This window comes from Cuculus canorus, chromosome 4 (genome assembly GCF_017976375.1).
Source record: "Cuculus canorus isolate bCucCan1 chromosome 4, bCucCan1.pri, whole genome shotgun sequence".
NCBI classification, from domain to species: Eukaryota; Metazoa; Chordata; class Aves; order Cuculiformes; family Cuculidae; genus Cuculus; species Cuculus canorus.
Genome location: NC_071404.1, coordinates 10597056 through 10612755, shown reverse-complemented (window position 1 = coordinate 10612755; position 15700 = coordinate 10597056). Strand labels below are relative to the sequence as shown.

Sequence of the window (15700 nt, the reverse complement as noted above, 5' to 3'; positions counted from 1 at the left end):
GCGGTGATTGGCCCAGCGCCCGGCCCAGAGACGGTGGCGTCACGCAGCGCCCGCCCTCGCCGCCTCTCTATTGGCTGTGCTCCCTCGGCTCTGCGCGCTGATTAGTCTCTGCTAACGTCAATCATCGAGCGGAGAGGAGCACGCGCGACCCCGCCTCCCGCCCGGACGCGGGGCGTAATGGGAGTTGTAGTTCACAACCCTGGCCCCGCTGTCCGCCCCTCAGGAGGGGGCCGTGACGGATCATCAGCGTAAGGAGGATATGGAGCTGTTGGAACGGGTCCAAAGGAGACTACAGAGATGATCGGAGGGCTGGAGCACCTCCCATACAAGGACAGGGTGAGAGAGTTGGAGTTTGTTCAGCCTGGAGAAGAGAAGGCTCCAGGGAGACCTTATAGCGACCTTCCAGTACCTGAAGGGGCTCCAGGAAAGCTGGAGAGGGGCTGTTTACAAAGTCTTGTAGTGACAGGATGAGGGGGAATGGCTTTAAAGTGGAGAGGGGAAGATTTAGACGAGACATTAGGAAGGAAAGCACCTCAAATCCTGTGTTTGGTTCTGGGCTATCACTACAAGAAGGATGTTGAGGCTCGAGCGTGTCCAGAGGAGAGCGATGAAGCTGGTGATGGGGCTGGAGAACAAGTCTTAAAGACGAGTAGGTGAGAGAGATGGGGTTGTTTAGCCTGGAGAAGAGGAGGCTGAGGCGAACCCTTATTACTCTCTACAACTACCTGAAAGGAGGATGTAGAGGTGGGTGCTGGTCTCTTCTCCCAAGTGACAGGGGACAGGAAAAGGGGGAATGGCCTTAAGCTGCGCCAGGGGAGGTTCAGACTGGATATCAGGAAAAAATCTTTCACAGAAAGGGTCATCGGACACTAGCAGAGGCTGCCCAGGGAGGCGGTTGAGTCGCCATCCCTGGAGGTATTTAAAAGACGGGTAGAAGAGGTGCTCAGGGACATGATTTAGTGGTGGATAGGAATGGTTGGACTCAGTGATCCAAGAGGTCTTTTCCAACCTAGTGATTCTATGATTCTATGAAATTGTTCACTATGAGGGTGGTGAGGCACTGGCACAGGTTGCCCAGGGAAGCTGTGGGTGCCCCATCCCTGGAGGTGTCCAAGGCCAGGTTGGATGGGGCCTTGGGCAGCCTGATCTGGTGGGAGGTGTCCCTGCCCACGGCAAGGACTTGAACTGAACGATCTTTAAGGTCTTTTTCAACCCAAACCATTCTATGATTCTATGAAAGGGGCTGTTGAGGCAGGACTGTGCTTCTGCTGCATTCTGCAGTGTTGCTGTACCACATTGCGGGGTGTGTGAGCTTTGGGGCCATACCCCCTGTGCCATTGCAGGCTTTTGGCAACATTCACTGAGCAAAATTCATCTGAGCCATCAAGTTGGGAGATCATTAACTGTTGCCGTGGCATAATTAGTTCAGATCTTCTATGTAACTCATTATGAGCACTTGGAAGAGCTGTTTCAATGCCCTCAACTTGCCATTAAAAAGGATTTTTCCCAATACAAGGGCCTTTCTTGGATGCTACTGCCTTTGCCCGACCACTTGGCTGTTTGTAGCTAAACTCATAGCTTTTCCTGGTGATTTTTCTTGTATTCTCCTCCCCTGGCTGAACAGCACTTCAAATTTGTATTTCTTGTTGGTTTGGTGTTTTTTTTTTTTGCTTGCCATCCCAACATATTTGTCTCTGTGTCTTTGGTTTCATTTAAATAACAAAATACCTGTTTTCTCAAAGGCAGGTCAGATTACCTGGCTGGACAGTCATGAGCACAGGCTTTGCTGCATTACTGAGGCTGATTTGGAAGAGGGAACCAAGTGCCATCAAGCAGCAACTGTGTTAGGTGAGGCGCGGGCACCCTATGTCCCATGCTCAGTGCAGGGCTGATACCTCCTCTGTCTTCCTCAGGTAATCTGGGTCTTGTTACACAGTGGTTGCATGCAAAGGCTTTTGTGGTCTGGCCATTTACAACAAAATAGGGGACCTCTGGGATGTGCAGCTTTCGGCACTAGAAGGGTTTCTTAATGAGTCCGTCACCGAGATCAGACAGGTGAAACCTCATTTTCTAAGTGTGTTTTGGTAGATGATTTAAGAGTGAGCCTTGTTCACTTACCCTTGTCTTCTTGGCTGCAAATAATGTTACAAACGTGTAAATGAATGAATCATGAATTATTCATGCACCTGTGTTTCCATGGAGTGTGATGATGTAGAGGCATTGCTGACTCTCAATTACATATCTGTGTGTGGATTAAGCAGGTTGTGGATGGTCTGTATCACAGACTGAGCTGAGGCAGCAGTGTGAATGCAGCTGTGTTGCTTCAAAGCTCATCTGGCTCCATGGGCATTACAGCTGCCTTTGCTACATAACACTAACAAGTCCTAAACCTTTGCTGGCTCTGCATTGGATCGCCTTAGGTTTCTGCCTACCACTTCACTGAACAAGAAAACTAGAGAAGCTGCTCTATGGTCCAAGGGCAGAATGATTCTGGACAGGGTTTGCTGCCTACAACATCAAGTTATTCCCATTTGTCAGGAAGAATGTGGTATTTTTAATGTTATTCTGTTGCAAGACCTGCCATCACTGAAAAATCAATAGGCATCATTGATATAAAAATGTCAATATAGAAATATATTGGTATGTGTCCGAAAGACTCACTTTTTTTTACATTCCTCAAAACACTTATTCTGAAGATGACTTCATGCATCAGATCCTAAAGTAGCAATTTGGCTATTTATGACTTCCAAAGGTAAAAATTCTGCAGCTGGATTATTGAGATTGCTTTATTCCTCAGTCCTTTCATTTGACAGCAGGGAAAATATGGAGAAGGAAATAGTTATGAATCAGCTTGATTGCAATTCAGTAAGAATTTTTAAAACTAGGCCCAATATCCCAATGGAAGAAGCACGCAGTGTGATGTGCTTTTGTAATTTCCATAAAATCTACTGAAATACACCTGCCCATTTGCTTAATGAAGATTTTTTCTTTCTTTTTTTTTTTTTCTTTTTTTTATTCTCAAAGCGGAGGACACATCAGTAAGTTTAAGAGGAACTACTCAGCTCTGCAATACCCCAGACCATGACTGTCAGCCCTATTAATTGCCAGCTTCTGAGAATCCAAGGTGTTACAGTCACCACTTGGCTTTGTTGTTCTGGGATACAATGCTGAACACTGGACAACCACAGAAGAAGATAAACTCCCTGCCACCAAAGGTTTGTCATTTGAAGCTAATACAATCCCCTATAGACATAATGTCATGGTTGCCTCTTCTCTGTAGATCTGCTGTGATTCCTTCTTGTCTTTCTCCTACGTTCCTTAATTCTTCCTCGTGAGCATGAGTCCTTTGTTACTTTCATGGACTACTGTAGCATTTACTTTGAATGAAAAATAAAGCATATTTTATCAGTTTATGGAAGTGATCTTTGCAGCTAGGTGGCAACAAAAGAATTCCATTAGGCTTCTCTCAGTAAAAAGTGAGAAATGTAGTGTTATGAGAGCATTAAAAGCAGCTGCCTGACTCCAATATCAGCGACAGTCTCCTTCAATTTAAATATTTGCAATAGCCATAATTAAACACTTAGTAACTGGCATCAAGTTAAAATAGGATACATTACACAGTCTTACTGCTGTGCAGATTTTAATTCAGATTTATATCTTCCTTGGCTTTCTGCCTAGAACAAGCCTTGTGATGTAAAGGCTGTTTTACACAGTATAGAAATTGTCATAGAGAACAAATATAGGTGAGTAACCGAATTTTGAATTTTTCTGGAAGCAGCTCTGTCAGTCGGTTAAGTAATGTTATGTTCTTCCACTGTTTAAAGATTGTAAAGATTCACAGCTGCAAATTGAGGGATGGTCTGTCTTGGTCACTGAATCTCAACTCTGGCTTCTGGAGGCTGTTGTATCATCTAAACCTTCTGAAAAATTTTTCTCTCATCCTCTAAAATCAGTGTTGAAACTAGTCATTCTCTTACACATAAAATACTGTCACGTAAGAAAACATGTAAAGAACTTGCCCACGCTGACCACGCCTTCTGAAAAGATGCACATGTAAACAAATGTTGCTTGAGTTTTGCCCTCGTTTTTATTCTTGGGAAGATGGGAGTACCAAACCGTGGCATGGTATAAAATGATAACAGAAACAGAGATCTCAACACTCTTACTCAGGCATTTGCCATTCTGCTGTAGGAGCTCCAATGGTAAAGTTTTGGTTTCTTAATGCTTTTGATCTAACAGAAAATAATGTATCATTATTGCTTAAAAATAAACACATTTATATTCTGTCTTGTCTGTATGACCCAAATTTTTCTAGTCATACTGTAAAGATGAAATAAAGATTAAAATTCAGCGCTGTAGTAAATAGGCACACTGGGAGATTTCCAGCAGGTCTGAATTTGTTCCAAGCGTATTTTATTTTACTTCAGAGCGCAATATACAGACTGCGGCTCCACTTCTTGCTGCTTCATAGACAGCCATTTTCTGAGCTGTTTCTCTGGCCATGAAGTCACATTGAAGGACCTTGAACTGTCATTTCTGACTCTCTTCCAATTCTTTCCAGCGGTCCCATTGCAAAGAGTCCTGCAGAAAAGACACAGAGACGATCAGGCTCTAGAGAACATAGTGATTCTCTGTAGAGGTTACACTGAACTTGTATTTGATAATCTGAATGGCTAGCAACACTGTGTGTTTGTTAACATGATTGAGAAATTTGTCAACCTCAAACTGCACATGATGAATAGAAAGGTAGCTCGATTAAGTGGCTCAGTTTAAGATGAATTAAACACAGCTGCAACACTCCACAACATGTTAAGCCAATGTAAAACTACATCTGGATGGTTTTGCTCCAGAGCTGCTACCTTATGTTCTTTCTTTGCCAACAGTTTATTCTTGAAGCTGTAAGTGAACAGTTGCGTAAATCCTATTAGACTCAACTGGTTTGCTTATTCCAAAGTTGGGTTCACAAGGGAGAATTCCGTAAAAAAAGCTCAGAACAAACAGAAAACTGCTACTTTTTCATCTGATTCTTTGCTTGAAATGGTAGTACATTTTTTCATTAATGGTAGTTTTTCTTACATTTAGTTTTCAAAATTGTAGTATAAATTTTGTTTTATGAAGAATGTAATAGTGATTTATAAATAAATGTTACCTTGACTTATATCAGTGCAAACCTATCGGGCCATCACAAGTGTAACTGAAGTCACAATCTGGAACTTTAATACAAGGAATTAGTGTCACTTTTTTTCTACTTATTGAGGAACCCAAAAAGTAGCAGTACAGAATGAACCTGAATGCCAGGTAAATATTGCATTATAACTGTGGAGGAATTTTCTCCTGTAGTTGTACAAACGCCATTTTCAGCAGTGTGCAGTTCACCTACAATAAAGATGCTGCTGAACATATTTGACCACAACTGAGCCACTTCCTTGTAGTAATATTTGTGTAGAGTCATGCAGAGCTGAACAGCTCTGATGGATGATGCACAAAACAGACATATAATTTACAGTAACCTTGATTTTTTTCTATCGTTTTTCTTTTTTTTTTTTACAGGTGTCTTAACATTTGAGCAGCCCATAAACAAAACCACTGTGACATCTTAAAAAGACATACGGTGTAAAGCTAAGCTCAAGAAAAGGACAAAATCTAACTTCAAAACAACTTTCAAACCCTGCTTTTTTTGCTCATTCTTGACACCAGAGCACTCATACAGACCCACATCAGGTAATCAAAAGTTCTAGCTGTGAATTTATAATTTCTCTTTGTTCATTTTAAAAATGTCTCACATTTGTGATTATATGGCTGCTTTCCTTTGAATTCTGCATTTGTTGCTTCTACCTTACTCTGTACTCTCTTCAGCAAAGTGTTAAAGCATGTATTCAAAACCACAGTTCAGAAAGCCATCCAAATTTGGAAATGCTTTCTTCAAATAGGTCTTCAATGTTTGCTTTGCTAGAAAGGATAGATGTCTATATAATCCCCTACATGTTTTGCTTGCTTGAAATAGTGATTCTGAAGGCAGGAAACACTGATACTCTGAAAGAATTCGCTATTTTGTTTTTTAAGCCATATATGCTTGAAAAATACACTTCTTCTCTTCATTGAATTCAGCTTCATCTAACTTTCCAACAAAATAGGTAAAGAGTTATTATTACTTAAACAGATTGGGAGATGTAGTTCTAATTTTACACTGGGCTAAAACACTTCTAAAAAGTGATCCCATCATGACTGTTCACTGCAGTGTTCCATATGCTGTGGTACATGTACTGTTACTGGTACATGAACCATCTCTAAGTGTTAGGCGTGCATGAAGCAATGGCAGAGGCGGCAGCAGCAGCAGGAGCAGCAGTTCCTCAGTCCCTGTCTTTAGACACTTGCCAAGGAAACAACCAGTGTGAACCGGCATAAAGCCCACAGGCCTAGTGGTGCTTCCATCCGGTGTTGTGGGACCAGACTGAGGAAAGGCGAGGTAAAAACTATGGGAATGATAAGCTAGAATATGCCTTGGGTGAGAAGAGGTGAGCATCCCAGTTTGGTGTAATGGGATGTGTATGACAGGAGTCTTTAGAACAGGTGGTATGATACTGTTTCAATGGGATGAGAGTGTGTGGTAATACAGTGGGAAGCTAACTGAGCTGTTGTACAGATGAGCCCTGCTCTGTGGTAGCAGAATGTGTGACAAGAAGGTGAGGCCAAGGCCATGGTTTGGGAAAACCATGCCTACTTGGGAAGCAGGGCATAGCTGTTGCCAGGCATGTACGGCACCATCTGCCTCTGCCCCCCTGCCAGTGCTGGCAGTCGAGCAAAGGTCTGTGAACAGCAGGTCTATTGCAGAGCTTTTTCCTTATGTAACTCCCAGACCTTCCTTGATGCGATGCTGGATTTCTGGGGGGTAATCTTTAAGAGTCCTGCTTGCTTTTTACGCTCCATTCTTTTTTCTACAATCTTTTTCTGCAGGTTTAAAATGCGTTCATCTTTCATAGGCCTTTCACCAGACTGGGACTTTCTTTTCTTTTCTTCTTGCCTGCAAAATAAAAAAGAAGCAATGTGAAGGTAAACCCACAGAATAAATCCATCTGAGTATACATTCCCTTGATAATAATGAATTTTCTCTTGCTTCTGGGAACCGGCTAGACTCAAAACTGGTTTAAATTGAATCCACAACTCGCTTCTTATTTACAGAACAGCATTACTTAACAATATAGAATAATTTCTTCCCACAGGATGCCATGATGACAATATCTGAAGTATTTCAAGCCTGTCATGACATTCTTTAGTGAAAGAATGTGCAAAAACTGTGATAATATTGCAGCTTTTTGCTTTGAGAACTATGGAGTTTTCCTTATATGATTATTAGTATTCATCTTGATTGCTGTATTCCTTGGCAAATGAAAGATATTATTTTCTGGGTAATCTCAATGCCCAGATTCAGAGTCTGTGGGCTGGCGGTGTACTAATTAAGGTTAGTGGGTCAAGGTGAGCATAAATTGGTAGCATCATGTGTAGTATAGGAAGACATAAGACAGAGGTTATCGGATAGTCTTCCCTTTTTCCTTTCTGTTTTACCTATTTTTCTGTCCTCTGGAGTTTACATTTTGTCTAGTTTTGCTTGCTTTCACCCAACTGGCACAATTTACTCACAACTTCCTGTAGTTTATTCCATCTTGCATAGCGATTCGCTTAACTTCCAGCTTGCTCTTTTCTTCAACATTGCCCTTGAATTTGGCTTATTATGATCAAGCTGTAGCATTAATATTATGGCATGAGCATCTGTGATTCTTTGGCCAAATTCAAAGCTAAACTAAGTGTTATAACAACCAAGAATATATGTAATTGTACAGTATATGACCAGGTTAGATCTGATGCCTTCTCTCAGTTGGCAGGGTTTATTTTGTGGAAAGTCCTTTTATCTTGTGATTGTATAATATTACAATTGGGTTTTTTTTTGAAACCAGATTAAGACTCCAAATGACCAAGAGCAAAGTACACTGGGGCGTTACTCAGCTCATCCAGAATCCATTATCCTGTCAGTGGCAGGACTAATTTCACAGAGAGTTTGCCCCTTGGAAATGTTTTACAATGGAACTTGGGAGAGATGGCTTTTGTCTGCCTTGCTAGCTTCATCTTTGCCAACAGAAAACTCTCTCTAATAGCAGGCATTCTTCAGAGCCACCATTTGGACTACAGTTTCCCAAATCCTCAGGAACTGGATGAAGGAGAGACTTGGCCTGTGTTACATTCTAGAATGAACTCTAATTGAAGGGCATACTTTAGCTTGGTTTCCTCATTTCCAGTTACTTTCCTGAGACATTTTCCTGAACCTCTCTGCTGTTTTTGTCATGCTATCCAGTTAGGATAACATTTCCTTTATCCTCTTTAATACTGTGACACATTCTGCGCTGAGATTAATTTTTAACAATATTCTGTAAATCTAAATGTACTATCATTTAATCTAATTGAGAACATGGATTATGTCTATTTGCATTGTAACAAGGCATTGCATTCCAAGGGATATAGGAGAATATAACAATAAGGTTTTATGTAAACACTTGATGATTAAATACTGTCAGTGGAAATAAGCAACAAAACCTTTCATTACATGCAAGTCCTGATCCTTGTAAATACAATTACAGCAAATACAGCAAGAGGTTTAACATTATGAAGCAGCAGCAGCTGCTTCAGAATTAACACTGTAAATAGTTGCTAAGACTAACGTTCAGTCCTCTTCTATTTGAATTCATGTGCTAGTCATCTATACTATTCCAAAAAGCTGCCAGCCCCATAGTTTTTCAGGTGCCACACCACATCATAACAGAAAGTAAAAAAGGGGAAGGAATGAAAAAAAAGAAATTCTAAAATCCTGTTTTTTCTATCATAGTCAGTTGAGAACTTCCAGGATTCAAGACAGAAAAAGCTCATACGACCTCTGTCACCCCATGTCATGTAAGGTTACATCCAGTCAGAAGGTGGTAGTATAATACATAGCTAGAAAAGTCCTCTCCAGATTCAATAGAAAATTATGTGATAATTTGTTAAAAAAATAGGCAGAAACAACTTTAATTCTGCTTTTATTTACCAGCTACTGATATGGAATGAGCACCTTGAATGAGCACCAGTCTTTAAGAATCATACTAGTTCCGAAAAAACAATGTCAAATCCTTAGTCCAAAAGATAATCTGTTGATTTCCTTTTCTTTTGGTCTCAGATAAGAGTGTTCTATCCCTTTGGGAATCTGCCATAATTAAAAACATAATTCCCTGTAATATTTTGATATTTGTATTTTGATGTTTTTTCAATAGACTTTGAAAAAAATGTAATATTTTTGAAGTCTGTGTGTATTTGAAACAAACTCTGGTTTTTGCTTAGTGACCTTGTCAGAAAGTACCTTTTAGTGTTAAGGAATGAAACGAGATTCTTGAATGTGCTTATGGAAGTTACTAGTAGTGGGAGGTATATGTATGAACTACTCATAGGAAGAAAGTAAGGGATTAATTAAAGGTTCAATAGAATTTGGATGTAAAAGAAAATGTGAAAATGTCTTTATCTCCCACTTATTTCATTCCCTGTTCACTTCCCATGTAAGCTAGGTGCGCAGTCAACAGCAGAAAGGTTTTGTCTCACTATGATGAAGTGCAGAACAATTCCGGCAGTGATGGGTAAAATATAAGTGTCTTTCTACTTGAAATAATATTCCAGGCATCATAATCTGCAGTTGGTATCCCACATTTGTTGGCTCAATGATTTACTTAGTGAATATAATGAATTTTAAAAATACATGCTTTTCTACTTCACATTTTACAACTTTGTCTTGGAGTTTGGCAGTCTAGTATCTTCTTATTTACATATCCCTTGTAATTATTTAACTATCTGCCCTGCAATTTTAGCATCTGGCCAAATGGCCTCTAGGTCCAGTAGGTCATCTGGCCTGTAACTGAAGAAGCAGCAATTCAGCATTAAAGATTTTCCTATAGGAAGTGAAAGCACTCAGAGCATTTGGATTAGGTCTTCTCAGCTAGGTTTAAAAAATAGAGAATCTGAAAATCTGCACAGAGGATTTGTCCTGAAAACTGCATTTTGCTCCATTTACATTTTCAAACTCCACTTGTGCATCAAAAGTTTAAAGAAATAAGATGTACGACTGCTCTCAACTGACTCAGTACTTGTAGGAGATGGAGTGAAAACAGCAACTTGACCATTCTAGGCACCAAAATACCAACTTAAGCAGCTGAGACTGTATTTACAAGCTCACCTGACAAAAGGGAGTCTTGTGCAATAAACACAAGTATATTTTTAAAAGAAGCAGGACTGCCTTATAGTGCAATAAACAATTTTTTTATTTCCTCGTACTCTGTCTCAGTGACTAGGGCTGTCTCTGCTTCACAGTACCCTGCCTTTTTTCTGTCCTGCACTATGTAATTTTTAGTTGTTGCAGTAAGGAAAATTAATGTATTTAACTGTTAAAAGTTCACTGTTAAAGGAGTAATTATTTTGACATTTAAGAACACTACGCTATTAGATTGATTACTGTTTTGTACTTTTGTGAGGGATTTAAGCACTCAAAATCTGACTCCTTTCCAAGACAATTAACTGATTAAGCACCTAATTTTAGGTGTGGAAGTGATAGTTATTCGTAACAGTGTTTTCCTCATTTGAAATAAAGATTATGAATCTGTATAATCAAAGTTCACTCAGAATCACACAACAGGTGAGGTTGGAAGAGACCTTTGGAGGTCATCTGATCCAATCCCCCTGCTGAAGCAAAGCCATCTAGAGCTGATTGCACAGAACCATGTCCAGATAATTTTTTAATATCTCCAAGTCTGGAGACTCCACAGCCTCTCTGGGCAGCCTGCGCCAGTGCTCAGTCACCCTCAAAAAAAGTCTTTATAGAGGGAATCTCCTGTATTTCGTCTCGTACATTTTGTCCTCTCATTGGTCGACACTGAGAAAAACCTGGGTCTGTCTTCTTAACAGCTTCTCTTCATGTATTTAAATTGCCAATCCGTCATTGCTGATAAACTCCCTCCTTCTGTTTCAATGCTAGTGAAGAACTCATTACCAGCAGTAGGGACTGAGAAAGTATATCTTACTTCCTTATTGCAAACACATACAGAGCTGAGTATTTATGAAATGTATGAAATTAATGAAATCACAAATATCATGAAGTACCAAACCAAAGTCCCTTATGTTGCTAATTACTCAATATTTTCATTGGTCTGGGCTATATTGTTCAAGATCTGAAGCAACAGCCACACATAAGACCACATGGCACATATTCCCCTGTTACATCTTTCCACTTCGATATGCTGTCTGCCCCTTCCCTCAGCTCTGTGCTACATCACCAGATTCTGCTGCCCGAGTGTCTTGCAGGGTTTTGAGGATGGGGCTCCATTCTCCCCTCCTCACGCAGAAGGACTCTGACCCCTCAGTCAGACCTGGACACTGCAGGGAACATTTGCTTTAGGGAGCTTTTCTACTTGGGAAGGACTGTCACAGTTATCCATCCATAACCTTCCCTTCTGCTTGCTCTCCTCTCCCTCCTCATAACCAGCCTTCCTCCTTGTCCTGCTGCCATGGTGGAATTGAGTATGTGAATCTTTATGAGATGACTTTTCTCTGGACAGCTTTAAACCACATGAATGGTGAGAACATGCAGTCCCAAGACCGAAGTAAACCCACAGATAATGTGGATGGAAGAAGCCTCAGCACTGAGTGGTTTGATCTGTTACTTGATTCTTAGCACATTAAATTACTTGGAGTAATAGATGTAACTTCACTGGAACGAAAAAGAATTGTACCCACTGTATACAGGCACATAACTTGAGTACATTAGTGTGTATTCAAACACTCATAAATCTTTTGGTGCTCATGTTCAACAGCTGAGAAGTCAAATATTTGTCCACTTCATATGCCTGTGCTGATTTTCAAACTGCGTCAAATTCTAGCAATTCAAGGGACATCTCATGTATATACTTAACTGATTCTTAAGTGTTCTGCAAGCACTCACAAAACCACTGCTGTGATGGGTGTCACGGCTTACAGTCTATTAAAGGCAAACTTTTCTGTAATTTTTCATGTTCCGTTTCCTGTTTTGTTTAACATAGTTCATTATATGCTTGCTCAATGCGCTTCTTTTGTGTTGATGCGTGTCTGTTTGCAAATGATATTGAAAGGAACCTGCTTGGTTAGGGACCCAATTAAACTCCAGCTGATGGTAAGGCACATTTGTTTCACAAAGCTTAGCCGCCTACTTTAGCTGATTAGCAGTAGCCTTCAGCATAATGCAATTTAAGATACAAGATGTAATTTTCTATTGATGCAAAAGATTATGTTATGAAGACTATTGGTAAGATTTGCTGTTCTATGCCTAAAATTATGAATTAATTCTGTAAACATAAAAATTTGCTTTTTACATCTCCTGTGCAGCGTAATACAACCCAAGGAACTAATCACTCACAATGACTTGATAGATTCCAGATCTGTGAATCGGGGTTTAACACACAAAGCCTCTAGTTTGTTTAGAGAGAAATAAAAGCTGCAGCAAATGTCTAGCATTTGTAAATAGGCCAGCATGCCGTGCTTTTATATTCACAGAAATAACACCATAAATTTGCATTCAAGATGAAAATACATAAATAGACTCCCAAAGAACAACATTTCTGGTAGACTTTGAAGATGCCTTTTTATAGTAGATGCTCTCAAGTTATGTACGTAGATTGCCTGTGAACCACGAAAGGAAATGTCTTATAACATCTATAATGAAACTATATTTTCTTTATTTGGAGAGCAAACAGGCTCCATTAGAATTACTGTATTACTTATCATGGCTTTGACCAGAAGCTTGCAAATTAAATGTTTACTTTCACTTGGATTCTACCATCCTTGGCATGCTGGTCTGTTCTAAAAAACATTTCAAATGTCAGGACAAAAAGTGATTCAAAGTTAGCTTCTTATTCAAGAATATATTATTTCAGGATCAGAACACTTTTATAGCTGAATTAAGCAAACTGTTATATTTGAAAGAAACCCAGGACTATACAAAATTCACAGCCTGCATATCTAGCATAATAAATGATTCTTTAAGTAGTTACCAGTGAAACAGGTTTCATGTAGTATACAAGTTCTTAACACCTAGTTTGCATCTCTAGTGGAAAGCATTGAGTTGCTCCCACAGGCTTCCACAACAGCAAATATTTAGTGATTAGAGTATATTTCCAGCTTCAACTCCATCTCAGGTTCTTTGGTCTTAAAATCTTTTTCTTGATATATACCATAGAAGACAGGGTTACTGATCTGTGCAGTCGATCCACTGCAGCTGCAGTTATTGATTCACTAAATTCATTAAATTCATTAAACTCTCTTCTTAAGTACTAACATAGTAAAACCCCAGTCTTTGGAGATTAACTATCATCAACAAACCACATTAGAGCTGGGACTAGCGAAAACTCGTTAAATGACTACATCAATACTGCTTTCTGTAATTGAGATTTAGAAATGGATGATAAATCAATAACATGAATTTAAGAAGCCACCTTCAGTATCTCAGCCATAAACAGGAATCTAAGATATGTCTAAAGTTGTGGTTTTAGCCTGATAGAACGTGTCTGCAGAATGTCAGCCGGAACATCTGTTTGCAAAATAAATACAGCAGGACAAGGACTGACCTCTCAAACTCAACAAAGGGAAAAAGTGAAAGACAACTTGCAAGAAAACAATGGCAAATAGTTCAGATGCAGTAAAAATGGTAGAAGATCAAGATATGTGCCATACTTTTCACTTTTACACAGCCTTTCTTCCTGCTTAGCTTTAATTGTAACTAGCTTAAACTCTTTGTGGAAGGGGCTTGTCTTCTCCATATGTGAAGCATCTATGACGGTTATGGATCCTTTATGACAATGAATAATAAATATGATAATAAATAATAAATATGAATAATGAATACAAAATTTGATCAGAGAGACTGTAAGGAAAGATTTTTCTCTTTGATCTACTGGAATAATATATTTAATTTATAACTTATTATTGTTATCAGAAAGCCTCCTTCCTAAAATACTTTTAACTTCTAAAATAAGGCCTACCTTTTTGCATAACAAATGAAGTTCAAGGAAGAAAACTATAGTCCTAATGTATAGGTTTGGATGAAAAATGGGAAACCACTTCAAGTAGCAAGCAAGAATGATTCTAATAAAATCAAATTAGTTCTGATTAGCTGAAAAAAGAACAGAGGAATGGCAGAGCCTCTTTCTCAATATATAATATTGGCTCTGACTCCTGAGGCAGTGCTGTCAACACTGGCCTACACAGTGTCTTCAACCGTAAATTGAAAATGATGAAAAATATGTGTAAAATCTGATGCAAATTAGTTTCAATAAAGTGTAATCCTTGACAAAAGTCATACTGATTTATAAAAGGGCAGTATTTTGCTCTCTGCTTGTTTTTCTCCTCAAGGGGCTAGCAAAATATTAGCAAAGTTGCAACATCTTAAATGTCACTTGCTGTTTTATACTGACTTTAAAGCAGCTGCTCGTCCAAGTTCTGCTCTGAACAGGGAAATCTGGTCCAGTTTGTCTAGAAGAAGTTGTTCCTTAGCTTGTTTTTGATGAATTATCCGGTCTCTCTTCTCTTCCTCTGCTGCCTTTTGTGCTTCTCTGAGTAGAGCAAGACGTTCACGTAGTTCCACTATTGACATTTCACAAATTAAACCATGGCCACCAGTCTAGAGAATGTAAAATATAAGTTTAAATAACACTGCAAATGGGTAAAACCAGAATATTTTGATTGTGTTCCAAATCACGCTTAATATATTTTGACTTCAGGAAAGTTTGGGTTGGCCCAAATCTAACTGTTATTTGCACACTGGTTTTAAGGTGTAGAGCTTACCTTTGTATGTGTAAAAATGCAAGGCTCATAAAGCATTGAAAAATACAATAGATTAATCATAAATACAATACACTTACTGTCCAAAAAAATACTAGTTGACTTACCTTTTAGTTTTAATATGACTTTTGCAGTTTTTAAATGTGTAAAACTGCAAGGGTTTTAGTTTGTAAAATGAGAACAGATTTTGCACTAAAAAATATGCATTTTTTTAATTTATCTATTATCAAATTAGGGATTTGATCTATGATGTCATCTAGTGTTTTTATCTGACAGGACTAGGACCGAACAATGGTTTTTAACCAGGAAATTCAGATCTTAATCTCCCAAGTTAAAATATTAAAACATGAGTGTTTACTGAAGAGTTTTTGAAATCCACTTCACAATAGGAGTGATAATGAGCCTGATTCTGAGATGTAATGAGAGACTTCTGCACCTTAGTTTGCACACAAAGACAGACCATTTCTAAAAAGACTTTTTAACACTTGATAATTTTGGCCTTTGCTCTTAGATGTGTCTACACTTATATACAGCTGCATACAAATACTGAGCTTCTGTGTAGCTTTCTTTGCAAAATTTAATCCATTTCACACTAACTAATAATCTTCTACTTATCTTAACACAGTTTTGGAATACATCTTTGGTGTGTATCTTGTACCATGACATGTTATAATGGAATACATGGTGCAGGAAGTTAAGATGATAACCTGACTCTTGCTATATAGAATCACAGAATCATAGAATCACTAGGTTAGAAAGGAAACCACTGGGTCATCGACTCCAACCATTCCTAACAATCTCTAAACCATGCCCCTCAGCACTTCAT

At 39.0% G+C, this 15700-nt stretch overlaps 1 protein-coding gene and 1 long non-coding RNA gene across 9 annotated transcripts in view; one reads left to right on the top strand and one right to left on the bottom strand.

Annotated features, from left to right (window-relative positions):
• Positions 1-187: 187 nt before the first annotated feature.
• Positions 188-14495, top strand: LOC128852075 (uncharacterized). 4 transcript variants are annotated; one of them, XR_008449688.1, is made up of 6 exons: positions 188-336; positions 1743-1913; positions 3025-3215; positions 5551-5721; positions 6955-7050; positions 7953-14495. It is a non-coding gene; the product is annotated as an uncharacterized LOC128852075 (long non-coding RNA). The 4 variants fall into 4 exon arrangements; XR_008449689.1 differs by having other exon boundaries at positions 1747-1913; positions 6955-14495; XR_008449687.1 differs by having other exon boundaries at positions 1743-1848; positions 6955-14495.
• Positions 3223-15700, bottom strand: part of CFAP99 (cilia and flagella associated protein 99) — a 61349-nt gene continuing 48871 nt past the window's right edge. For all 5 annotated transcript variants that reach the window (XM_054065635.1, XM_054065634.1, XM_054065636.1 and 2 more), the window contains 3 exons: positions 14508-14713; positions 6859-7021; positions 3223-4581 (listed from right to left, as the gene is read on the bottom strand). In XM_054065635.1, the coding sequence (XP_053921610.1) occupies positions 4531-4581; positions 6859-7021; positions 14508-14713 (420 nt within the window). In that variant the 3' untranslated portion in view covers positions 3223-4530. The remainder of the gene's footprint in view (positions 4582-6858; positions 7022-14507; positions 14714-15700) is intronic.